This window comes from Prunus persica, chromosome G6, assembly GCF_000346465.2.
Source record: "Prunus persica cultivar Lovell chromosome G6, Prunus_persica_NCBIv2, whole genome shotgun sequence".
Lineage (NCBI taxonomy): Eukaryota > Viridiplantae > Streptophyta > Magnoliopsida > Rosales > Rosaceae > Prunus > Prunus persica.
Genome location: NC_034014.1, coordinates 6182708 through 6209300, shown reverse-complemented (window position 1 = coordinate 6209300; position 26593 = coordinate 6182708). Strand labels below are relative to the sequence as shown.

General features: G+C 35.6%; 3 protein-coding genes and 1 pseudogene across 4 annotated transcripts; 1 reads left to right on the top strand and 3 right to left on the bottom strand.

Moving 5' to 3' along the window:
• Positions 10476–12164, bottom strand: LOC18775370 (putative pentatricopeptide repeat-containing protein At1g12700, mitochondrial). Its single transcript, XM_020566637.1, has one exon. It carries the CDS (start codon positions 12016–12018, stop codon positions 10960–10962), a length of 1059 nt encoding a protein of 352 aa, XP_020422226.1. The 5' UTR covers positions 12019–12164; the 3' UTR covers positions 10476–10959.
• LOC109946249 (putative pentatricopeptide repeat-containing protein At1g12700, mitochondrial) lies at positions 12093–12765 on the bottom strand. Its single transcript, XM_020565637.1, has one exon. It carries the CDS (start codon positions 12741–12743, stop codon positions 12093–12095), a length of 651 nt encoding a protein of 216 aa, XP_020421226.1. The 5' UTR covers positions 12744–12765.
• On the bottom strand, positions 18882–21226 carry LOC18773210 (annotated as a pseudogene).
• LOC18774785 (mitogen-activated protein kinase homolog NTF6) lies at positions 22811–26151 on the top strand. 2 transcript variants are annotated; one of them, XM_020566636.1, is made up of 7 exons: positions 22811–22936; positions 23042–23218; positions 23753–23882; positions 24111–24248; positions 24831–25163; positions 25349–25532; positions 25629–26151. In XM_020566636.1, exons 2-7 carry the CDS (start codon positions 23067–23069, stop codon positions 25802–25804), a joined length of 1113 nt encoding a protein of 370 aa, XP_020422225.1. In that variant the 5' UTR covers positions 22811–22936; positions 23042–23066; the 3' UTR covers positions 25805–26151. The 2 variants fall into 2 exon arrangements, with proteins under 2 accessions (XP_020422225.1, XP_007206294.1); XM_007206232.2 differs by having other exon boundaries at positions 22811–23218.

Here is a 26593-nt window from a genome sequence, read left to right as displayed (position 1 = left end):
CAAGCTTCTATTCATGACCAGGGTTTAAAATAAGGATGATGAGAATGTAGGTTGGCTTGTTCTCGTGTATTGGCCTATACATAACAAAGGCTCTGACGATCTAAACCTTTCTAGTTATGGGGGGGGGGGGGTTGTGTGTGCAGTGCAGTGGTCCTATTGTCGGTGCTCTGGTTTAATTTTGGGTCCCCCAAGACCTAGAAGACAATGGTCCTTGGTTTGGTTTAATTTGGGTTACTTAAGTGGGCCAACAGGTGGCCTATATGATCGTTACCGCCTCTTAAGTTCAGGTGATGCAGACCTGGTTAATGACTGGGGGTGTAGGACGGCAAGAATTGGCTTTCGATCAAAGGGATGAAGAGCATGATATAACGCATTCAACCCTTCCCTGTATAAAAGACTTCTGTAAGTAGGTAATGTTCTCTCACCAAATTTACGTTGTAAAAGAATTAGTTATAATGTCGCAAATTTTAATACAAAATTAATTTAATTAATAGTTTAAATTCATCATTTCGATAGCGATATAAACGAGCAAAAGAATATATTTGTCTCTCTAGAAACCGAACTAAAACCATCTAGTTTAGTAAATGAATGACTCAATTATTGAAGTATTTCAAACGCAACATAGCATTGTGTTGTGTCACTACTTTGCTCTTGGGTTTTCTGTTAAACAAAGATATATTAAGAAGCGTTATAGACAAAATTAAAATGAAAAGCTCCCATTACCTTTGCAACTCCAAATTCATCGAAAAAGAAAATGTTTTTTAGTCGCACGCGTTTTTCCCTGCCATCTTCCATGGCCCACTTCAAATTGATACTTTCCGTGTATTAAAATGCTAGAAATATAACTTCACCTTTCATTGAATTGAATGGCACGCTCCCTCCTCTATCTCCTACTGTCCCTAGTCAACTATCATTCTGAAATTATTCGATTCTGATTTGATTCATGACAAAAGGTTTTGATGAACATAATTTGATGGCCCTGCATTCATATTCACTTGAAATTCATTCTAAAGGTGCAATGATCCAGTCTATTATACTATTTTGAAATTTAGTTTAAAGAAAACCTTGCTTGTCTCTCTTTAAATACATCGTTATATGCAATTTGCGGTAAGAAAATGAAATAATTGTTGGAATGCTTGGAAATTAGGGTATTGTGTGGAGAAATTATAGATACTACGCTAATACATCTACATGTTACATCTTGTATACGTATTATAATATGGGTGGACGACATGATTTATTTTTCTCTTTTAGGGTATGCTTTCCCATTATTACTTTCTCAATACAAAACCAAAACATCCTAATTTTAAATTCAGTAACCACAAATGTATACAAAATATAAAAATTTATAACCATTATATGATATAACAACTACACATGAAGCAATCCAAGATACAAAGCCAAAATACCATATATGTCTTCTTTCTAAAACTAGCAGAAACAACACTGGAAACAGGTCCTTGTAGTCTAGACCCAAAGGAAAATACTGTCTATTTGTAGTCTAGACATCTACTGAACAACAAAGTAGAAGCTTTGATCTCGAATAAAACACTATAATTCCATAGCTTCTTAGATAAGCAGGAAAGCAAATGCCTTCAAAGTAAGAAGCAGAGAAATCCAGTATCTAACCATGTGATCATGCGTATCAGAAATCAGAATTGGCATCAGAGTTGTAGGCACTTGGTGGTGGGGTTTGAGAGGCAGAGCCTCCTCCGCCACCTTCTTCACCTCTGTTTCTGCCCTGAGCTCCAGGTTTGGAGGTCATGGAGGAGGCCACTGCTTTGACCAAGTTTTCAAAAATCTGAACCTTGATCTGGCCTCTCTTGGGAGGACGGTTGGTGTTTTTCTTCTCTTGGGGCGTAGAGGAAGTGCTTGCCATGGCGGCAGAACAGAGTAAGGGAAGTGGAGATGGAAGCTGGATCACAGAAATAAGAGGATAAGGAGAGGAGATTTTAAAACATTTGAGAGAAGAACCAGAAAATTTAAAGGAGAAATAGGAGACAGATGAAACGAGAAAATATGAACAATGATTTATGAAAAGGGGAAGTCAGAACTCTGTTGAGAAACAGAGACGAAGCAGAGTCTCTCTGCCTCTTAAACAGAGTTTTAGATCACAAAACTAAAGCAATTGAAGAAGTGGGAAGTTGGAGGAGCATGAGAGGGGGAGGGGGCTTATGTATTTATAACTTGTAAGTCCAGAACAATAGAAATTATTCCCCTTTTTTGTTTTTAAATATGTTGTTTGATGTTTTGGATTTCGGGGAAAAAACGGAAAATTATTATAATGGCAGGTTCTATGTAAACTATTTATGTTATATTATACGTATAAGGATTACGATTCAGTGATGAGTTTCACATACATGTCGTAAAAACTTTATATATTGATGGAAAGTATTTGGTGGTGGGGTATATTGAATAACACAACAAAAAATTTCCTATAAATTTCAGTTATTTGTTGGTGGGACAAGGTGCTCGATGAAATGTTTCAAAAAAATTAAGGGGATCAAATGGTGTATTATGCTAGAAGAAAAATTCATGGATTCTCCATTCCAATGATGTCATGGGCATATTTGTACAAAAGTAGCCTCTGGACTTGGAGTGTCAGTTTGGCATACTCAACGGAATATCGTGGGACCCACAAAATTGTGAGTTTAATGCTCAGTTTTGTGAGGGCTGGTGTATTACATGGAGAAATACTTGCATGAAATAGAGATAATAATATTTTGTTATTTTCGATTAATAACGCTAATACGTTATGACACACATGATAATTTTCTCACGTGACATAGCGTGAACGACTGGAGAGAATTCCTTTGGTTGCAAGTTGTTCCTATTCACAGCCAAGTCACCTTTTTATATATATAAAAAAATTAATCTGGAAGTTGGATTAGTTTAAATTAACTCTTTGATGTGAACATACAAGACTTGAGCACACCACACACGTACGTGGATGCTTGAAGACTTTGAGCTATTGCTTGACTCCTTGGCTTTGGCATACGTAACTGCTGACCTAACCGTTGGCAACTTGGCATAGAAACATAGAAATCTAGAAATTATATGGTGTTGCAGTTTTCAAATTCACAAAAACCTCAAAATAAAAGGAATTAATCTGTTTTCTTTCATGAAATTTACAAGAATTGGTGCTACGAAGGCCTTCACATCCCACATAAACTCCTCAGCGCACAGAAACACACACACACACGCACACATGCTTTGACAATTGGGTGTGATCAGCTTCCACGAAATTTCCCAATAATCACCGCCCACCTTCTTTCGGAAGCTCCAACTTCACCATAAGTATGAACACAGCATGAAAACTATATTTTTGGTAAATGTAGGTGGGCCACGTGGCAGCCACCTAATGGCTAAGGGTTACTACCTTTTTTCTTGGTCACCGCTAAGAGGTGTCCCTCTTCTTCAAGACCTAAAAGACCGGTGCTCTCTCTGGTCTCTCTAGTAGTGCAGACAGAAAAAGAGAGGGTCAAACGGCTGTCGTTTTATGGTTGCAGATTAAATCGGTTTGGGCCCCGGGTGCCCTGGACCATAGCCCACAGAGCAACAGAGGCTAGACCGAGAGATTTTAATTAGTTTGGGCCCTTGGGGATGGCCATAAAGTCAATCAGATATCACTTTGGGGCCCACATAATCTCATAAATAAATGTAGTGGGGTCAGGGTTCAAGGGTCAGTGACCACAATTTCAACGCTCCTCCAACTATTCATCCATCCACTCACTGCACAGTGGGTTGGGGTTGGGTCCACTGACCCAATATTGAAGTTAAGGAGTCCTATAAATGTAGGGTTTGTTTGTGATTAAATAAAGTGTGTATGTCTTTAAGAAGTAACAACTAAAAGAGCAAAGCCCCACTCTGTCAATATCGTATGTCATTTGCTTATAATCGTGATGCGTTCATTGTCGTTTATCTTACACAAGTGGAAACACACCTCATTGAATTTTACCTCTTACGTGTAAAACTGTTACAACGTACGCGGTTTTGCTTGTTATATTCCATGTCCTTTTCAAAATTGACAGTTTTTTTGTCTGGTAACATCAAGTCAAATGGTGTCAAATCGAGTGTCATTTATGATGGATGACTTTATAATGATTGGTGAAGATACGAGCATGTATCCATGCATGCATATGCATATTTTGACATGACATAGTATAATATTATAGGTCAACCCTTTACATGACTAGACCCACCTGGGAATTGTATACGTGCTGAGTACTTCATTAATTACATGACACATTGCATTCATATGCTTCACCTTTCTAGCAGTTTATTCTCAGCATCTATTTTGTTCCCCATGTGAAAAATATTGGTGCATGCCTCTTCTTGGAGATTAATTAATCTTAATGATGTTCCTTTTTGGTAGGAACAGTTTAAATCAATGAACCTTAAAAAGACACCTTATGCTTAATTAAATTTCTCTAATTTATAGTTAACGGGATGTAGCCCAATAAAAAAAGATTTTAACTTACAGAGTAGATATCTTCTATAGCATTTTTAATTATGTGGGTATTATTATTGAATAATAAACAAAATTCAAGAACCTTTTTACCGTTGATGACGCATGGCTGGCACTTTCTCGTCGGGGGGTTCCTTAAACGAAGCCATGCGTGGAATATGTCGTCATGATGTGGGTTTGGGTCAAATTTGGTGGCGGAATTCAGTCACAATGGCTGCAGTTCACTTAATTTTTTAATTTATTTTTGTTGGTCGTTCTCTCTGTTTATCTTTTTCAATATGGCTCTTATTACAAGGAAACAGAAAATCTTTATTTAACATGGAACTGAAACCTATATATAGACATTCTTCGGCAGGCAGTGATCTGCATGTACTGTTTTGGGCAATGATGTTCTGCAAAAGTGTCAGGTGCACAAGTACAACAAATAAATTATTGGATTGCGCATCATTATTTGTTTATAACATTCATATTATTTATATCCAGAACTTTGTAAGACTAATAGGATATAATAATATAAGTTGTTACTGATATTTATATCGCTACCTCGAGGTGTTAAGTTCGATTCTCCACTCATCAATATCAAGGTATCAAAATAATAATAATAATATGGGTTGTACAAAGAATGACACATTGTTTCTGAGGAGACATGTTTCCAAGGGTCCTCACACGTTTTTTACTACATTTTGCTTCTGCCGGCCAATATAAAATACAGAAATTGCTTCTGCTTATCTAAAAGTTTGTAGAGTGTGACAAGCTAGAGCCAAGATTATCACGATTTTTGTTGCTACGATCACATAGAACAAAATAAAAAGCAAGTCAGAATTGCAAGAGCATAAACAATCTCTTGGGAACTGAAAACACTTAAATACTACCGCGTTTTTTTGCCTAGAGGTCACATTTGGGAGGTCCACACGTTTAGTTAGTTTCCAATGGTTTGTCTCTTTAGGTGACACACCCAAAAAAAAAAGAAAAAAAAAAGTAATGATTTATATTAAGCTCATTTACCACGCGTGAGATTCATGGAGAATATTGGACAATTGTCATATTCATAATTGTCTCTAACATACATGAAGAAAAAAAAAAGGCTGCATTTAGTAGTATTTAAAACTTATAATTCTTGCCTACAGGAGGTCTAATTCAGTGAAAAAAGGTATTAACTTGCAAATTAAAAGTCTTAAATTCGAACCCTCATAACATCATTTATGTGTGTATGTGAGAAATTCCCCTCCTCTCTAGTTTAAAAGAAACACTTGTATTCATTTGTGTGTATATGAGAAATCTCTCTCCTCTCTAGTTTAAGAGAAACACTTGTGTGCAACAGGGATAACACTATTTTGTTATCTCAAACCAATCATAAATTTTTTTCTTCTAATTTAAACTATCACTTGTACTATAAAAAAAAACTATAATTCTTTATTTATTTATTTATATTTAAGGTTAACACTAGTTGAAAAGTCCAGCAACTTTTAAAAACAGAGGCATGACCGAAAAGGTAAATTCGAAATGAAAGTTGTGACTTAATCTAAAATGTTAGTGACATAAACCAAAAGTAATGAGTTGAACTCAACTAGTCTAAAATAACAGCAGTGAAAATTTAAGTAGAGGATCCGAATTCCTTATTAATAGTTTTAGAACAATCCAACAATTAAACCGATTCGATAGTCAAGCTTTTTCATTTATAAAATACTAACTACGGTCGTGCAGTTGACATTATATAAAATGTATATTTTAAAAATCTCAACAATATCAACTAAATACAGGAACCATCAACAATGGAAGAGCGAGTAACAATCAGTGGGGTGTTTTTTTAGGGATGATAATAATTTAGTTCTCCAATTGGTTAAGCCCTTGAATCTTTTCAAGTTTTTTTTGTGTGGAGAAATTCATGTTCAAATTCCACCCAATCTTACAATTCTATGCCTCTATATCCTAAGGTATCTTTCCTAATTTTTTTTTTTTTTTTTTTGGGATAAATCATATACAACGTATATCCCATCAAATTAAGGGCCAACCAACATACATTTTTATTAAGAATAATTTCACTTCTAATTAATAAGATATGAGATTATTTGATAAGAGAATATTTCCGGGAATGACAGGTGCTTTTAATTCTCTTGTTAAGCACTGCCGAGTACTCCATCTCTATAGTTGCTTGATATGACCAAATTACCCCTTACACTTCTACTGTAGAAGCCTTGGTCCCGAAGCAACCCAATATCACCAAAGCTCTTTATAAAAAAAGATATTTCCTCTGCATTTTTCTCTGCTTCACTACCACAACCCATCCAAATCTCTCAAAAGCACACTCACTTTCTTTCTTTCTTTCTCTTCTCTGTTTCCCCAGAGAAAGAGAGTTCAGCTGCATCCCCTGTTTTCCCCTGTTTCTCAGTCTCCCAATCTCCCTCTCTCCTCTGTTTCTCAGTCTCTGCTTTCCTCTGTTCCAAGCTCATACTCTCTTTACCCCTCATATCCTTCGTGCCCGATTCGAAGAAGATGGACTTACCTACCAAAAGGGGACAGATAAAGATCGGGATATTCAAGGGACTGGTCAAGTCTCTGTCTTCCTTGGTTGGTGGCGGATGTCGTAGGCCGAGAGAAGATGGAGGATTCCTGAGCTCCAATTCACATACCCCAGCTCAAACCCCAAGTGGGTTTTGCTCAGGAGCTCAATCCGATGGCTCTGGAGCCCTCAGCTAGCTGAATTGATGTTCTTGTTAGAAACCCCTCTGATGTTAATTATAGCCTTACACATAACCTTTGTTCATTTTTTAATTTATTTGGTCTTCGAGTTTTTGGGATGTGAGGTGCTGGTCCAGGAGTCTGGGTTTCAAGATTGAAATTTGGGGAACTGGGTAGCTTTGTTGGTGTTCCTATACCTTTGCAGAAGTGATGTAGGCCATTGGAGGGTTTTGTTTTACTGTTGCAGAAATGTAAAATTTGGTTTTTTTTTTTTCGTTCGTATATAATTAATTTCTTGTATTTATGTGTGAGATTTGTGTTGATTTCGTACGTTTGGAGTTGGATCTGAGCATTAATTTCATGATGGTTTCAGAACGAGGCACGGTAGCTTTCCTTTTTAACAGTGAAACTCAAAACCAATAATTTACTTGTTATTTGGTATGTTTGGACTTGGATCTGAGCATTCATTTGATATTGATTTCTGGATGGTAACTTTCCTTTTACAGTCAAAACCAATCATTTACTGGTTATTGCTCTCTCTTTCTCTCTCTCTCTGAGTGCTGAATCTGAGAGACATCTTTGGTAACTTTTTTGGGTACAAAGCAGCTGTTGGCAACTTACCTTGATAGCTCTTTGCCCAGATCTATCTCTTTCTCTCTCTCTCTCTCTCTCTCTCTCTCTCTCTTCTCTCTCTCCCCACAACAACACCCCCCCCCCAAAGAGTGAAGAAAAACTGCAGCTTTGGTAACTTTTTTTTTTGGGTACAAAGCAGCTTTGGTAACTTCATGTTTGTTTCAGTAAAAGAGGCCTTGTAACTTTCTTTTAACACTAGTCAAAACCAATCATATGCTTGTTATTGTTCCCTTTCTCTCTCTCCAAGACTAAAAGAGTGAGGAAAAGAAGCAGCTTCGGTAGAAAATAGAAAACAAGCATCTTTTGCCAACTTGACTGCAGTTTGCCGAAATCACTGGTGGATGATGGTAAATGCTCTTTCTGTTTAAAGCCAAACAGTCTTGTGCAGTTGACTAGTCGGTGCTTGGAAGTTGGTACTTGATCTGTTAAATTAAACTGGATTTGGATGTTGCTGTTTTTGCGCGTTTTAAGATAAGCTAAGTTGAGAGATGAGATTGTTTGATGTGGGCTTGAAAAAAGGGGATTGGTTGAATTGAAATGAAGGAAAGGATGACACTTCGTAATACGTTGAACTGAATCTCAAAGAAATTTTTTTTTTTTCGAATCAAGTTTCATTAAATAGAAGGTCAAAACAAGATTACATCAAAATAAACTTAAATAATTGAGTTTATACTAAATACAACACAAACAGACATAGAATCCACTGCAATAATAAAACTTTATTGAAAAAAAATGGCCAGCAAACATCATTTGTAGCCCAAACTTTTGGTTTTATTGGATAAGATAGTTTCAAAATATTATATTAAAATATTGTCTTTTTTGGGCAAAGATTACCACCAAACGAATTCTATTCAATTTGTTATTTAGTCAAAAGTTTGTTAGACCATTATTCTTTTTTGTTTCTTTGCGTTGTAAACTGACAGAGTAGGGAACATATTGACCATACGTTTATGTACCATTTGGGTTTCTCCTCCTCTTTTCACACTCCACATTGCCATCCAAATTCCAAAATGGTGGCCTTTGAGCCAATTGTTATGACCATTATACCTAATTACATTATTTAATCAACTAATTTCATGCTGCCTGCAAAATTGAGTTCATTAATTCAACTTCTGTCTGAAATGAAAGCAATATGAAATCAAAAGGAGACGTACCCGATCCTTTTGTTTTGATCATAATAATAGATATAATGATCGTCTGATAATTAAATTTAATACATATATCGTCTTATCATAATGAGTTGAATGGACAGCAGCTCCAAATTTAATAATGAGTTGAATGGACAGCAGCTCCAGCTAGACATAGCAACAAACAAGTCTTCTTCCTCCTCCTCCTCAAAAATGATGTACCTTATTTGATCCGTCTTTTTACCTTCTTAGAATTGGTTCTATCATGACAAACAATGGGTTTTTGCCACGTGTTGGGCTACACTGCAAGCCTATAGCTATAGGTGTATACTTAGGAATTTAGGATCGATTTTTCTAGATGCATCTTCTCCTTGGCCTAAGAAAATTAAGTTCCTTACCCACCAAGCAAAAGTAAGACAGTGATTTGAAGAAATGCTCTATTAATACAACTAATTTGATTTGAATTTGATTAGGGAAATTAATGGGATTTTGTTATATAATCAACGATGTCTCTATTTTGGTGTTTACTTTCTAAAGAAAAGCAAACTATGATGCAGTGCTGAGAAAAGAAGATTAAAAAAAGACGGCCAACAAACACCAATAAATTCTATTGAATTCGTTATTTAGTCAGTGGTTTTTCGACTCTGACTTTTTCTTCTTCTTTTTTGTGTGACATAAATTGATAAAGTAGGGAACACTTTGGCCCTGCGTCTATGGACCTTTAGGGCTGCTCCTCCTCTGTTCACACACTCACCATTATACCTAATCACAATATTAAACAATTTCTATAATACGAACAAACACATCTATAATTTCTCCCCTCCAGTTGTAGATAAGAAATGTCACATGTTGTTCTAGAACCTCAAACACAAAGAACTTTACTTATTGTGTCTTACGTGAATTTTCAAACTCTCCTATCTTTGTCCCTTTCATTACCTTTTTCGAGGAAAATTAGGGAATGATTGACTTGTGAGTCCTCTCTCTCTCTCGCACTCTCTCTCTCTCTCTCTCTCTCTCTCTCTCTCTCTCTCTCTCTCTCTCTCATGCAACGATATACACGTGGATATGGAGATGAGTGTATAATATGCGAGAAGGCATCACATTATGCTGGCTTGACATCAGTAACTTTAAGGGGTGTGACATTTCGATCTCAAATTGTGTTTAAAACTCGAATTATCACTATCTCAGATGGACGATTCAAAATTTTATTGGACAATGATGGAAAAATTACAAAAGTTAAAGAAACAAATGTGAAGAAAATCCAGCCACAACACAACTGAATATTTAAATCGTAAAACATAACGTAACAGAGAGAAAACTAAACAATCATTGGAAAATAAAAATCACAAACACAGTTGAAAATGTTATTTTGGAAAACAAGATATGGGATCAGATGAGTGAATGAGGACGAGCTTACAACTCCAGAGTCCAGTCTCAGTGTCAGTGTTAGTGGTGTCCATCCCCCTCACTTCCCCCTCATTATTGAATTGCCAGGATGCATATCATTGCAATATATAGATTTATAGTGAAACAACGCACCTGAAATGATAATTTTTGTAGGAGAGACGTTAGAGAAAAAGTAATGTGCAAGAACGAAAATTCTACAAGATAATGCTGTGCATAACAATAACAACATCCTTAACCAAAAATGCTGTCTCAAAGTAACCCTCAGTCATCCAACAAAGTCAAAGAAAATATTTCCAGTACATAAACAATAGCAACAGCATTTAGATTTATCACCCATCAAACAATGTTTCCAGTACATAAAATCTGTCTGCAATTTTATATGAGAAACTTCATGCAAAGATAAAATCTGTCCACTGTGCTCTTGCATCAGTGGACAGAGGTTTGTAAGGGATCTTTGGTTGAAACAGAGGTTCTCCTATCGTCCCATACAAAATAAAATAGAGATTCCATGAAACAGAATTAATACCAGAAATTCCGGATACAAGTGAGAAGGCATTTTCACCTCCTGCCATACCCACGACCACTGTAATACCTTTATGGTCGTCAAAGATGCACCAGTTCATTGACCACAGATGCAAATTAATTTCACAGTGATTCTTTTATCAACGGCAACAAAGTAAGATCCACTTCATCTTTGGACAGTAATTGAACTATCAACTCCGTTGTTGATGCATCTGCAGATAAACCCTTCTCCACCATTTGTTGAATAAGTACCATCGCCCTTGATGTCTCTTTGTTACTGATAAGCCCTCTGATGATTGTGTTATATGTGCAACCATTTGGAGAACAGCCTTTCCCTTCCATTTCAACCAGCAACTTTTCCGCTTCACTTGTTAGGCCCCCGATACAGAGTCCATTAATCATTATAGTGTATGTCCTCACATCAGGTTGAAGTCCTTTTGATGATAAACCACAAAAGAGATCCCTTGCAGATTCAATTTTTCCAGCTATGCACAAACCTTCAATAAGAATACTATAAATCACAATATCAATATCCAACTTCTTTGCTTCCATCTCTCCAAACAATTGCATTGCCCGAGAAAGTTGTCGGTTTTTACACAGGCCATCCAGTAAAATAGAATAAGTTTGAGCATCAGGAAGTTGGCCACAAGCTTGCATCTTAGAGAACAAATTTTGTGCGTCCTGTATTCTGCCCGTTTTGCAAAAGCCGTCCAGAAGAGTGCTATAAGTAACGGTACTTGGAACCAGTCCCTTATGAGACATATCCAGAAAAAGCATCATGGCCTCATCAATCTTTTTATTCTTACAATATCCATTTATCAATATGTTGTAACTAACAACATTAACCACCAAGCCCTTGCTAAGCATTAGTTCGAAAACTTCTTGTGCCTTGCCCATTTCTCCTCGCAAACAGTAACCATCCATGAGTGTAGTGTATGTAACCGTATCAGGATCAATATCTCTCTTAATCATCATTTCAACCACGCCTTCTGCTTCCACGATCATCCCCTCCTTACAAAGTGTGTCTACCAAGACGTTGAACGTTAACACATTTGGAAAGATATTTTTACTCACCATTTCATTCAACAACCTTGCAGCTTCTTTCCACTCGCCTAATTTGCAAACTCCATTCATCAAAGAGTTATAGGTAATGACATCTGGGGCAATACCCTTGCACATCATTTCTGAGAAGAGGTTTAATGCATCATCAACTAGCGTATCCTTACAAAGACTGTCGATGATTGTGTTATAGACATCTAGGCACTATTGTTACCTTTCATGCAAAAGCCCTTTACTAGTGTGCCATAAGTAACCACATTAGGCTGACAATTACCTCCCCTCATCATCTTGTGGAGAAGGGTTGCCGCCTCCGCCACTCTATTGTCAAGAAGAAAGCCGTTGATTAGAGTGGTGAAGGTAAAGACATCTGGTTCAAGACCAAGTTTGAAGAAATTTCCCAATACAGATAAACTAAACCCCATTTGGTTTAGATGACAATAACAATTTATGAGAATGTTTAGAGTATAAACATTAGGTCCAATTCCCGACACACCCATTTGGTTATACAAGGAGATGACGGCCGAATAATGTTTCAATTTCGCAACTTGACCCAATATTTGAGTGAAACGAACAACTGAAGGCGGAGGACGCATTTGAAGCATTCTATCAAACACATTGAAAGCATCCTCAACAGTTGTGATTTCCGATGAGTTTCTCACTGGCTGCTCTAGTTGGGTTCTTGTAGATTTGATTGGTTTAGAAGGTTGAGAGTGAAGGAAAGCAAAGTAATCGTTGGCGAAAACAACAACAGTGGAGTTAGAGTGAAGACAAGGCATACCTCTCCATCTCCTGCTGCTGCAATAAGAAGAAGAAGAAGCAGCTATATTCCGCATCATCATCTTCCGCATTTCAATAACAAACACGCTTTTTGAGTTTTCTACCTGCTTATTAGGAAAGAAAGGGCAAAAAAAAAATGCAAAAGTCAATTATCCATATAGTTTCAGTTTTGTCAATTGTAGTTTCATAATTGTAGCAATTCAACGACAAGTCACAAATTTTGCCAATTTCTTTCACGACGTCATGGGTATTTTCGTCCATTTCTAGTTTTTAAAAAAATTAGAAACTTAAAATTAATTTTTTTAATTGCAAACAAGAAACATACAATTGATTTGTTCTTGAATGAAATTCCCAAGTATGGGTGTACATCGGTTCGAAACCAATAAATTTTTATCAATCCAATTCAATCCAATTTTTTATTGCATTTGAGATTTTACAATTCAATCCAATGTGTTCGGATGTCAGGATCCAATCCAATCCAATCCAATCCGATAGAAAATAGATAATCGCATAGAATTTAATCTGATAGAAAATACCATTAAGTATGTTCTAAATAGACATAAATTAATTTTAGAAAGCAACACTACACCATGAAGTTCGACATTTAGAGTTCAAGTTACATCCATTCCTTAAAATAAGAAACACTAAAGTCAACACAAAAACTTAGAAATCAAGAATTTTTATGCTATATTAATATATTTTTTTCGAAAGAATATCAACAAAATTGTGTTAGTGCCTTGGTGTAAGTGAAACGTGAAAGGTGGTTTAGGTTTGAACACTAGGAAAGGCAAATATTTGCATCTATTTTTAAAAGGTTGGATCGGTTTGGTTTGAATTGGATTTCAAACTCTGAATCCGCTATCATTTTTTGGATCCAATCCAATCCACCAATATTATCGAAACCAATAAAATTGGATTGCATTGGATTAGATTAATTGATTTTGACGGATTGGTTTGTATCCTATACAGCCCTATTCCTAAGTGACCAAAGTAGCAAATAACAATAAAAGCATTCTCAATCTAGCTCCAAATTCATTAATCAACAAAACCTAATATTAAAATCTCGCTCAAGTATATCATCTAAGAGTTTTCCTTCAATTGATGAAAATACCCACACCATAAAAGAAATTAAAGGAATTCGTGAGTTATCCTTAAAACTACAAAGGGATAATTGACCAAATTGAAACTATAAGGATGAAAAGTGAAAAAAAAGTAAACTACAATTACCAGAAATTACTTTTAGCCCAAAAAAAACCTTGAAAAATGTATATTTACAAAAAAAAAACATTTAGAGAGGTCAATTGTTGAAAAAAGCCCTCAGCTTGCTACTACCCTACAAAAAAACACTTAGAGTGATCAATTGTTGAAAAAAGCCCTCAACTAGTTACTTATCATTATCTAATTTGTTCTTAGTGTGTTTTCACTCTTTTCATTTAAAACTATAGAATGTTATTTTTTTTATAAAGTATTTGACTTAAAGGGTTTATTAAAAATATAAAATGAGTGCTTATTTTTCCACTCCTCTTTTGTCTACTTACACTCTTTTATGTTTTTTTAATACGTTTTACTATAACATACAGTTTCGAACAAGGAAGTGTAAGTGGACAAAGATGAGTGGGAACATAAAATTTCTAATAAAGAGAGTGTAAGTGAACAAAAGAGGAGTGAGAAAATCAGCTTCCTATAAAATACTATTAATATTTGCGGAAAAAAAAATAACTTGAGTAATATCATGAGCAAATTTGTTTTTTATTTTTTTTATTTTTATATTAGGTAGGAAGGGGAGGGGGATTATATATAGTAGGAGTTCCTCCATAATGCTTGGTAAAGGCTCTGAACCTGAATGCACTTATAGGAGAAGAAGGAAAGAGAAAGAGAGTTTGACCCACTTTTCCATTATAGTGCCACCACATGTGATAAAGAACTTCAATCCAAATAAAAATGCAAACAGAGGGCCCAATGTTATGGTTTGCCTTGAGCACCTTGGTTAGGGCAGGGCTGAATTTTGCCCAAGTGCACTACTAAATTAAAGAATCATTTACACCATTTGAATAAATAAATAAAATTGTGGAGACCAAAGGCAGTGATGTGCTACTCGAAGGGCTATAATGGGCTGTAGCCCATGAAGGTTTTGGGGATTTAAAAAAAATCAACATATATATTTAACATGTTTTTTTATAAAAAAAAATAATAAGCGATAGTATATTATATGAACAAACAAAAGTACGAAGCAACTATGGTAAATTTTCTCCAGTGACCAAACACAACAACATATTGAATTGATTTCGAGAGAATCACGCACAACCTAAACAATGACTAAATCCCTGATCCAGCAACCAGAAGCACATGTACTCAGACCTACAATACAAATCGGTCGCACAATGGTAGAATTGGCAAATCTGTATCGATAACCAAAAGCTAAAAAGAAATTAAAATCCTAAACAGAAAACAAATTACAGCAAACTCTAAAGAGTTTTTGAAAATTATTAGTCTAAAACAAAACTAAGAAACAGGACCACTGAGCAACTCGAAAAAAATTATAGTGTCATACTGGTTAAACCCATAGTCCCACACTGACTAAACCTGATCCAATGCAACCAGACATATTATTCCCCTCTTTAGAGCTCCAAACTATGTCGAAGGGAGCCAACTCCTTGTCTACGTGGGCCAAAATACAATGACTATATCATAGCAATGACATTATTTCGCGGCGATTGCTTCCACATCACAAAATAAACTAATAATCTTGAAGTAAAAGGGAGGGAATGAGAAAAGAAGGGACGAAATGAGAGGGAAGGAAGTTGCCAACCCCCAAAGGAGGAGGCGGCTAAGACTTTTTTCCTTTTTCTTTGAAAACTATTTTTTTTAAATTTTTTTTAACCTTGTTTATATATATATATATATATATATATATCCCAGTATGTACTAACCTAATAAAGTCTAAAAAAATCTAAGTTTTTATTAATTTAGTTGCAAGGCTTTAATAAACATACACAATAAACTACGTACACTTTCAATTATGTTGTTGAACATATTTTCATTTTGATAATATGTGTTTTTTGGTTGCATTTAATATGTATTTATTTTGTGTTAAAGCTTACTGAAAATTAACATTTTCCCCTACACTCAAGATCTTAAGTTCGATAACCCCAACATCCAATATAACTTATATATATATATATATATATATAAAAGGAAATCAGTCAATGAAACTATGAATTAGCGTGTTATATATATATAATTACAAGCAATAATCTAAATTACAAGGTGGATGAGGGTTTCACACACACACACACACACACACACACACAATACCAAGGTGTAGGCCTCATCATTTGGGCCGCGGGCTCATGGGCCGATGGGGGCCCTCCCAGCTCATTGAAAAAAAGGCCTGCCCGACCTGTTATGGGCTTTGAGATGACCCGGCCCTTCTTGGGCCGGGCTAGGCTTGGGCTTGGGTGTTTGAAGCTCGGCCCGATCCAAAAATCAGGCCCGATTAAGCCCAAGAAAGCCCGGCCCAGCCCTGTCCGCCCACAAAAACTTGGCCCGTTAGGCCCGCATACATATATAATTATGTATAAATAAGAGTTTAGGTTTATGATTATATCACTTAAATCACATATATAATTTGTTTCATTTCATTTACTTATTCCTAGTTTATAATTGAATGATTAGCACATTAATTTGTGTCAATTATTAATTCAACAATTATATATATAAATAAGATGAACAACATATCACATCACCAAATATAATCATATCACGAAATATAATCGTACCACCAAATATAATCATGCTTTTCTTGAACACATCACCAAATATTTGCATATTTATTCATACCATCCTTTAAAAAAAATATTTTTTTGATACTTATTATTTTTTAAATTATTTCTTAAAACGTATTATGATCTAATTACATAATAACATCAAAAATAATACTTGATTTTATTATTGTTGTGGAAAATCTTATAAGTTGTATGACTTTATTGAGTGTTTTATGAATTTGGTTTGATGTGAAAATATTGGAATTAAGTGAGTTTAATATCAAATTTGGATTAAAATGCCCTTATGATTAAGTTTATGATTTTTTTTAATGAAGTAGGGCCCGTTTAGGCCCAGCCCGGTCCGATAGGCTTTCTCAAGCCCGGCTCATCGGTAAGGCTTGGGCTTTGAATTTTCTAAAAAGACCCAGCCCGGCCCTTCCCGATATTTTCTCTCTACTCTTTAAAGCTCGAGACCCTTGATATGCAAGTCAATACCCTTTTTAACTGGGCTAGACCTCATTGGCAAACTAGCGTGTTTATACAATTTAATGTATGCTTTTATTTCTAGAAAGACTATAAAAATAGGAAATACCAATAAAAGTTATTAAAGTTTAAACTAATAACTTTAGCTAGCCCACACCCGTTGAATTTTTTTTTGTTATGCCTTTTCTGGTGACCATTTTGGATCGGAGGCAAGTAACTCCTTACCCTAGCCCTACAGTGGCTCAACCCTACCTATGTGGAATGTCCTATAAGACTCACAGTAATTTAAATTTACCAATCACCCAAGGAAAAGTAAGATAGTGTTTCTCAAAATATGAAATATTGGTACAATTTTCATTGAATGTTTGATATACATCCAAGGATTATACAAGTTTTTCTTAAGATAAAGAAAGAATTCAACATTAAAAAAAGGCGGATAAAGAAAGAAGCTCAAGAGTTGTACGGAAGTTGTAGATCCAGCGCTTAATTTATGAGAAAAAGACTTTAGATCAAATATTAAAGTTAGGGATTTTTGTAGAAAAGTTTTCAATTTATCACCTTAAAGAAAAATTTAAGAGAAATATCATCTTAATTTTTCAAAATCTATGATTTATCATCTGACACCATCCATTTAAGTCTTTCCATTTTCAAAAAATAAAAAAAGAGAAAAAAGAGACCTCTCTCCCTTTCTCCTCCAACCCAACCCACCCGCCCCAAAAACACATCGCACAGTACCCTCTCCCCCTCTTCTCTCTCTCTCTCTCTCTCTCTCTGTCCCTCTCTTTGAGCATGTATAATTTATTTTTATGGTGTTCATTGGGTATGGAACTGGAAAAAATTTCAATATACAAATGGAAAAATACCAAAAATAAAAAATAAGAAGAAAAAGGTAGACTCAGGTCAGGTAGGGGAAGGTGAGAATTTTTTTATTTATTTCAATTTTAATTGTGTAAAAGATATAAAAATAAAAATAATAATAATGATTTTTCCATTTTTAAAATACCCTTAAAATGGAAAGATTAAAATACCCTAAAAATGGATGGAAAATTGGATGATGTTAAAGTCAGATGACAAATCATGAATTTTGAAAAATTAAGGTGACATTTCTCTTAAATTTTTTTTAAGGTGACAAATTGAAACTGAGGTATAAGTTAAGGTGAGATTTCTACAAAAATCCATTAAAGTTTTCACTTCACCGAATAAAAGAGTTTTTTATTTTATTTTTTTTAGCAAGACGAGAGTTGGTCAATCTAATATCAAGTAAATGGCAGTTCCAACTATGAAGTGTTGAAGAAAAAGTGCACGATGAAGGAAAAAATCAATAGTTGAGATATCAGAGGTGCATGAAGACGCAAATGATCAATAGTTGAGAGTTGGAAGGCTCACGCTCCTCTTGTGGTTTTGTTTCTGGTGGTTACCACCAAGAAATTATATTCAATTCGTTATTTAGTCAATAATTTTTCGAACTGTAATTCTTTTTTGTTTCTTTGCAACATAAATTGATAGAATAGGGAATACATCGGCCCTACGTTTATGTATCATTTGGGTTTCTCCTTCTCTTTTGACACTCCACATTGCCATCCAAATTCCAAAAGGGTGGCCTTTCAGCCAATTGTTATGACCATTATACCTAATTACATTATTTAATCAACTTTCCTGCTGCCTGCAAAATTGAGTTCATTAATTCAACTTCTGTCCGAAATGAAAGCAATATGAAATCAAAAGGAGAACTACCCGATCCTTTTGTTTCGATCATAATCATATCGTATGATCATAATCACATAATCACATAATCACATTATCACATATATGAGATAGACATGTGTTAATTGAATGTGAAGAGATAATGTGGTCTCCTACTACTTGGACTCAATGCAATCAAATTTAATAATGAGTTGAACGGACAGCAGTTCCAGCTAGATATAGCAACAAACAAGTCTTCTTCCTCGAATTATCACTATCTCAGATGGACGATTCAAAAGTTTATAGGACAATGATGGGAAAAATTATCTGAGATGAACGATCCAAAACAACTATCACAATCATTCAGAACCATGTGGATCTCATCTGTTCTTTCACCTGAAATAGACAACCTTTACTTCCCTGTGAAGCACATAAGTATGAAATAATAACCAGATTTTAGTTGGGGAGCAAATGGGCTCCTATGAATTGGATATTGGAGAGTACGTACATACTAAAGAGCAGCCTTTTCATGTGAAAGTTACAACGCATGCGCCAATTTAAGGCAACAGACTTCAGTGATAACTTAAGCAAGTAGATTGCAAATCCAAATACATTTCGAACAGCCAACATAACAATAACAACATCCTTAACCAAAAATACTGTAATACCTTTATGGTCATCAAAGATGCACCAGTTCATTGTCCACAGATGCAAATTAATTTCAGTGTGATTCTTTATCAACGGCAACAAAGCAGGATCCACTTCATCTTTCGACAGTAATTGAACTATCAACTCCGTTGTTGATGCATCTGCAGATAAACCCTTCTCCACCATTTGTTGAATAAGTACCATCGCCCTTGATGTCTCTTTGTTACTGATAAGCCCTCTGATAATTGTGTTATATGTGCAACCATTTGGAGAACAGCCTTTCCCTTCCATTTCAACCAGCAACTTTTCAGCTTCACTTGTTAGGCCCCCGATACAGAGTCCATTAATCATTATAGTGTATGTCCTCACATCAGGTTGAAGTCCTTTTGATGATAAACCACAAAAGAGATCCCTTGCAGATTCAAATTTTCCAGCTACGCACAAACCTTCAATAAGAATACTGTAAATCACAATATCAATATCCAACTTCTTCGCTTCCATCTCTCCAAACAATTGCATTGCGCTAGAAAGTTGTCGGTTTTTACACAGGCCATCCAGTAAAATAGAATAAGTTTGAGCATCAGGAAGTTGGCCACAAGCTTGCATCTTAGAGAACAACTTTTGTGCGTCCTGTATTCTGCCCGTTTTGTAAAAGCCGTCCAGAAGAGTGCTATAAGTAACAGGACTTGGAACCAGTCCCCTATGAGCATCATGGCCTCATCAATCTTTTTATTCTTACAATATCCATTTATCAATGTGTTGTAACTAACAACATTAACCACCGAGCCCTTGCTAAGCATCAGTTCGAAAACTTTTTGTGCCTTGCCCATTTCTCCTCGCAAACAGTAACCATCCATGAGTGTAGTGTATGTAACCGTATCAGGATCAATATCTCTCTTAATCATCATTTCAACCACGCCTTCTGCTTCCACGACCATCCCCTCCTTACAAAGTGTGTCTACCAAGACGTTGAACGTGAACACATTTGGAAAAATATTTTTACTCACCATTTCATTCAACAACTTGTAGCTTCGTTCCACTCGCCTAATTTGCAAACTCCATTCATCAAAGAGTTATAGGTAATGACATCTGGGGCAATACCCTTGCACATCATTTCTGAGAAGAGGTTTAATGCATCATCAACTAGTGTATCCTTACAAAGACTGTCGATGATTGTGCTATAGACAACTAGGTCAGGCTTGCAAGCTCCTTCCTCCATCTTCCTAAGCAATTAAATAGCTGCACTGTTGTTACCTTTCATGCAAAAGCCCTTAACTAGTGTGCCATAAGTAACCACATTAGGCTGACAATTACCTCCCGCAATCATTTTGTTGAAAATTCCTGAAGCCTCCACCACTCTATTCTCGCGAAGAAAGCCGTTGATTAGAGTGTTGAAGGTAAAGACATCTGGTTCAAGACAAACTTTGAAGAATTTTCCCAAGACAGATAAACCAAACCCCATTTGGTTTAGATGACAATAACAATTAATGAGAATGGTTAGAGTGCACACACTAGGTCCAATTCCGGACGCACCCATTTGGTTATACAACCAGATGACGGCCGAATAATGTTTCAATTTCGCAACTTGACCCAATATTTGATTGAAACGAACAACTGAAGGCGGAGGACGCATTTGAAGCATTCTATCAAACACATTGAAAGCATCCTCAACAGTTGTGATTTTCGATGAGTTCCTCACTGGCTGCTCTAGTTGGGTTCTTGTAGATTTGATTGGTTTAGAAGGTTGAGAGTGAAGGAAAGCAAAGTAGTCGTTGGCGAAAACAACAACAGTGGAGTTAGAGTGAAGACAAGGCATACCTCTCCATCTCCTGCTGGTGCAATAAGAAGAAGAAGAAGCAGCTATATTCCGCATCACCATCTTCAGCATCTCTCGAATAATAGCACTGAGTAAGAAAATATGCAAACCTAGCCTTCATTCGAACGCGCTTTCTGAGATTTCTACTTGTTGGAGTGTGCACGGCCTCAGGTCCTCTTCTACTAGAGTACATTAGGAAAGAGAGAAAAAAAAAAAAAACGCAAAAGTCAATTTTGATCCCTTTATCACTTCTTCACTTTTCATCAATGTAATTTGAGTTTTGTCAATTGTGCCCCGTGGTTTCATTCAACGACAAGTCACGAATTTTGTCAATTTCTTTCACGACGTTATGAGTATTTTCTTCCATTTCTAGTTAAAAAAATATTAGAAACTTAAAAGTAAATTTTTTAATTGCAAAAAAGAAACATGCAATTGATTTGTTATTGAAATGAAATTCCCAAGTACGGGTGTACATCGGTTCGAAACCAATGAATTTTTATCAATCCAATCCAATCCAATTTTTTATGGCCTCATCAATCTTTTTATGCTTACAATATCCATTTATTAATTAGGTTTTTCCCAATTGAGAGGAAGAGAATTAGGTTTTTCCCAATTAGGGCGTTTATCCTCATCTCCAAATATGGAGACCTAAAATTGTTAACAATGGTGAACCAAAATAGGGAAAGAGAGAGAAACAAAAGAAATTGTAGATACAATTGAGAGGTATTGATATCACATGCCCAATCAACATCACTAGAGGCAAGCAATTGTAAAGAACGTGTTATATGTGTAATCCAAACTTGCAAGTTACTCTCCGTTTGGAAGAAGGAATTGAAAATTATATAGAATTCTAAAATGACGGAATTTAGATTTTCATAATTTCAATTTCTAGCAATTGAAGATTTCAGTATTTAGATTTATGTATGTCGAATTTTGTAAAGTGATTATATTTCTAACTATAGACTCATAGACCTTAACGTGCTTACAAAAGGTTACTTTTTCCCAACCCCATGTCTTTGAATTTGGAGTTCCAAAAAAGCCTTTTTTCTTCCATCAAAGTCATCCCATTATAATTTTGACTTGTATACAATATAGTACTTTAATACGACAAGCACAATTCAAGAAAAAAAAATTTTACATGTTGGTTTAGAACCTGAAACACGAAAAAAAAAAAAATTACTCTTTTATTACCAAGAAAAAGACTTGGTTAATTCTTTTATTTTGTTTTATAATTGTATAAAAGATAATATTTTATTTGATAAAAATAAATCTTATTATCACAATGAATTTCAAGTCTCTGCATTTAGAATCTACGTAATTTTGTTTACATAACTTTTTGTTAGCATTGATAATATCTTTATGCAATACAAATAAGTTTGCAACTGAATTAGCCAACTCCAAAAATTGTATAGTGAGAGCCTTATGCATGGCCCTCCCTATAGAATTCTTCTTCAATCCAAAGCATTGATAATATCGAAATTGCAGAAGAAGTAGGCCCAGACCAGGTCAAAGTTTAAGTTGGAATATTGGGCCCTCAAATAGAAACAAAAATATCAAACTTTCAACATGCAGCACTGGACAACTGAGCAGTAGAATTTTCTTGACCCAAGAAGTAAGCAAGGAAGAAGGAAAGAGAAAAAATTGACCACTGACTTTTATTGACTGACTGACTTTTATAAATAACAAACAGTAACCTTTGTTTTGGCTTTGGCTTTTCCGCATTCGAATTTGAAAGTTGAAAAGTTTGAAAACAACAAAGATCTTTTAGTGTGGTGGCTGTCAGAGACAGGCCTGTTGTGCCAAACGGCCCCTCCATAGCTTTTCCCTCACCAATATTCAGGCGGTCACTCCTCCACCAGCTTTTCTATTTGTAGTCCCTCTCTCTTCTCCTCTTATCTTCTGTGTGTGTGTCAGTTTGAGAAACTGAGCAAGACTTTCTCTTTTTCTTGTTTTTGTTCCTGTCTCTCTCTCATAGAAGTTTGACAAACAGAAGGAAAGAGATGGAGAGTGAGGATAAGGTGAAGAGAGAAGGTCTTCCTTTGTACGGAGGCAAGTACATACAGTATAACATTCTGGGTAACCTCTTTGAAGTCTCCGCCAAATATGTTCCTCCTATTCACCCTGTCGGTCGCGGTGCATACGGCATCGTTTGGTATCTCTCTCTCCCTCCCTGTTATTTATTTTTTATTAAAAAATTCTGAACTTTTTGCTTTCTCTTTCTGTATCAGTGTTTTTTTTTTCTTTTTTGGGCTTAGAAATGGTATATCTGTTAGGATTCTGGTAAAAGCTGAGTTGGACTTTCACCATGGAATTGAAAAGTTGACTTCAAAATTGAATTGGGTAGGCTTTAGCTTAGTGGGGTTTTGTTTTTCTTGGGTTCTAAATCTGAGATTCAAATCCAATGAGCCACTACTTCATTTTATTCAATTCTGTCTTTATTGTTTTGACTTTGGTTTGGGTGATTTTGTATTTGAATTGGAAATGGCGAGGCTTCTTGCTCATCAACTAGGAACAGTTCAAAAAACGTGTGAAGATAGATAGGTCTTTCAAATATTCTTACTGCACTCATTTGATAAATTTGGGAGATTTCTTGGTGAATATGTGGAAATATGTATCTTGATTTTACTCAATGTACTCGTGAGGCCAAAAAAGAAAAGTAGAGGTGGTTAATATTTCCTGATGGCAGCTGTGCAACAAACTCTGAGACAAAAGAAGAGGTTGCAATCAAGAAGATTGGGAATGCATTTGACAATAGGATCGATGCCAAGAGGACGCTTCGAGAGATCAAGCTTCTTTGCCATATGGATCATGACAATGTAAACCTTTTGCATTCAAATCCCGTATCCTCTGCTGTTACTTCCTTTAGCAAATTTGGAAATATCCAAATATGGATAAATGCTTGTTTTTTAAATGTCTGGTCAATGCTATTCATAAGCATACCATAAACTGAAAATCTTATTATAGGGAGTTTTGTTGTTAAGGCTAGTTACACTCGCTTCTTAACTTGTTTTACTGTGAATAATAATTGCATCATTATTTTGCAGATTGTCAAAATTAAGGACATCATAAGGCCAGCAGAGAGGGGAAAGTTCAATGATGTTTACATTGTATATGAACTAATGGATACTGACTTGAATCAGATAATACACTCCAGCCAGGCTTTGACAGATGATCACTGTCAGGTAAGTAGAGCGTCGATATATTCTGGACACTTTTTATAGAATAAGGTGAAGCGATTAAGTTTATGATGTTGATGAATCAAGTTCTTCATTGTTCAACAACAGCTCCTTGTCTCTCTGAACAAGAAAATTAAAAGTGACTGCTGCTGCTTAATTACGATTGACATTCTTTACATTTCCAATCAAGATACACATAGGTTTGGTGAATGAGGGGAAACAATCTAACTTGTAGGGCACTGTGTAGGTTAGTGTAACATAGAAGTGTGATATGTTTGATTAGGACCACCTCAGGGCCATGATGTATACCAATTTTTCCCCTTAAATTTGCAAAGGCTATTATGTAATGCGTCAAGCCATTCAATGATTAGTTACTTTGTATTGAACATCTGGTTCATACTTGCTTCTTTTGTTTACTGCTATTTATAAAGTTGTTGCTTCTGTTACTAATCTCTCCTTCCTATGTGTTAGTCATGTTGTATTAGCAACATACATGCTCTGATTGTAGTATGAATATGCAACCTTATAAATTCTTTGAGATTGAAACTTAGATCACTTATCTTAAGCGACACGTAATGTTTTTGGCAGTACTTCCTGTATCAATTGCTGCGGGGATTGAAGTACATCCACTCTGCAAATGTTTTGCACCGCGATCTGAAACCAAGCAACCTGCTTCTCAATGCAAATTGTGACCTTAAGATTTGTGACTTTGGGCTCGCTAGAACTACATCAGAGACAGATTTCATGACAGAATATGTTGTAACTCGTTGGTATCGAGCCCCTGAGTTATTGCTCAACTGTTCAGAATACACTGCAGCCATTGATATTTGGTCAGTAGGTTGCATTTTCATGGAGATTATTAGGAGAGAACCACTATTTCCCGGTAAAGACTATGTTCAACAGCTGAGTCTCATAACTGAGGTACTCATTTTCTCTGTAATTCTCTTGCAGTTCTTGAACTTAATAGATGTGATTTAGTGTCAGTTGAGTGTTGTATCATTGTGGACATCCTTTTAGAAGGGACGTCACAACTAGTTACCAATTTGAAAGTTGATACTATTAATTTACGATATTGATGAATCAAGTTTGTGATTGTTCAAAAACAGCTACTAGGTTCACCAGATGATTCAGATCTTGGATTTTTAAGAAGTGATAATGCTAGGAAGTATGTTAAGCAGCTCCCACATGTCCCAAAGCAACCCTTTGTGCAGAAGTTCCCAAACGTCTCGCCACTGGCAATTGATCTTGCAGAAAAAATGCTAGTTTTTGATCCAAGCAAGCGTATAACTGGTAAGTCTCTTAGCATTTGGTAATGATTAATCTTCAATTTTCTCACTAATTTTCGAAATACTAATATCTACCTTCTCATTTGTCATATATAAAAAGTTGAGGAGGCACTGAATCATCCATTTTTATCAAGTCTTCATGAGATCAATGAGGAGCCCGTTTGCCCATCTCCTTTCGTCTTTGATTTCGAGCAGGCAACCCTGGATGAAGAAGATATAAAGGAGCTCGTATGGAGGGAGTCTCTACACTTCAACCCGGATGATATGTTGGGATAATTTTTGTCAGCAGCGATCTAATTTCTGTTTCTGTTTTTTTTCACTGCTACCACTGGCATCACGTTTAAAGGATGCTTTTGGTTTCGAAAGGTTGGTAATTATCATATGCGAGGAGATTCTATATAAGAAGATTAACTAGGGAGATGGTGTTCTCCGGCGTGTTGAGTGGATGAAATGGCAGCTTCATAACAAGAGTGGTAGTGTTGGTGTGTATAAAAAGAAGGCTTTGTTCTCCTGGCCTTGTTTGGATTTTGATGTGTTTTGTATATTGTAAATCCAATATGATTCAAAACCAAATAAAAATAAGAATATTACCGGGAAAACAGCACAAAGTGATTATTCTCCTCTGCATATTGTGTTGGACTTTTTATGAACACCTTGAGAACATTCATGTTAGTGCAGAAGATGAGCAATATCATGGTAATGGAGGGATGAGAGTAGAGATTTTAGGTTCGAACTTAAAAATCTCATTTCCACAACCATTTGTGAAGTCTTCTAAAGCCTCATTTTAACAAAAGAGTAGAGATTTTCTGTTCAGTAGTTGGCGTTCGCGACATTTGAGCTTAAAAATCTTCTAAAATACCATTGGACTATTGACCATTTTAAACGAGACAGTAGATAATAGTATTTTGAATAGTAAATTATACCAATCTTCTTCATATGATTTAGTCTGAATTATTATAACCGGTCCAATAGAATCGTTTCTCAGAAATAATTTGATCCAATAATAAACCGAAAAACGGTCCAATAATAATTTGATCCAATAATAAACCGAAAAACGATCCTATT

What these genes read in the sequence shown, in the direction of transcription:
- LOC18775370 (XM_020566637.1), bottom strand. Translation starts at nt 12,018, where the DNA reads ATGATGTGCAAGGGTATTGCCCCAGATGTCATTACCTATAACTCTTTG.
- LOC109946249 (XM_020565637.1), bottom strand. Translation starts at nt 12,743, where the DNA reads ATGCGGAAGATGATGATGCGGAATATAGCTGCTTCTTCTTCTTCTTAT.
- LOC18774785 (XM_020566636.1), top strand. Translation starts at nt 23,067, where the DNA reads ATGGAGAGTGAGGATAAGGTGAAGAGAGAAGGTCTTCCTTTGTACGGA. An exon ending in GGTGCATACGGCATCGTTTG is followed by an intron (nt 23,219 to 23,752) that starts GTATCTCTCTCT and finishes TCCTGATGGCAG; the next exon opens with CTGTGCAACAAACTCTGAGA. An exon ending in TCCAAGCAAGCGTATAACTG is followed by an intron (nt 25,533 to 25,628) that starts GTAAGTCTCTTA and finishes ATATATAAAAAG; the next exon opens with TTGAGGAGGCACTGAATCAT.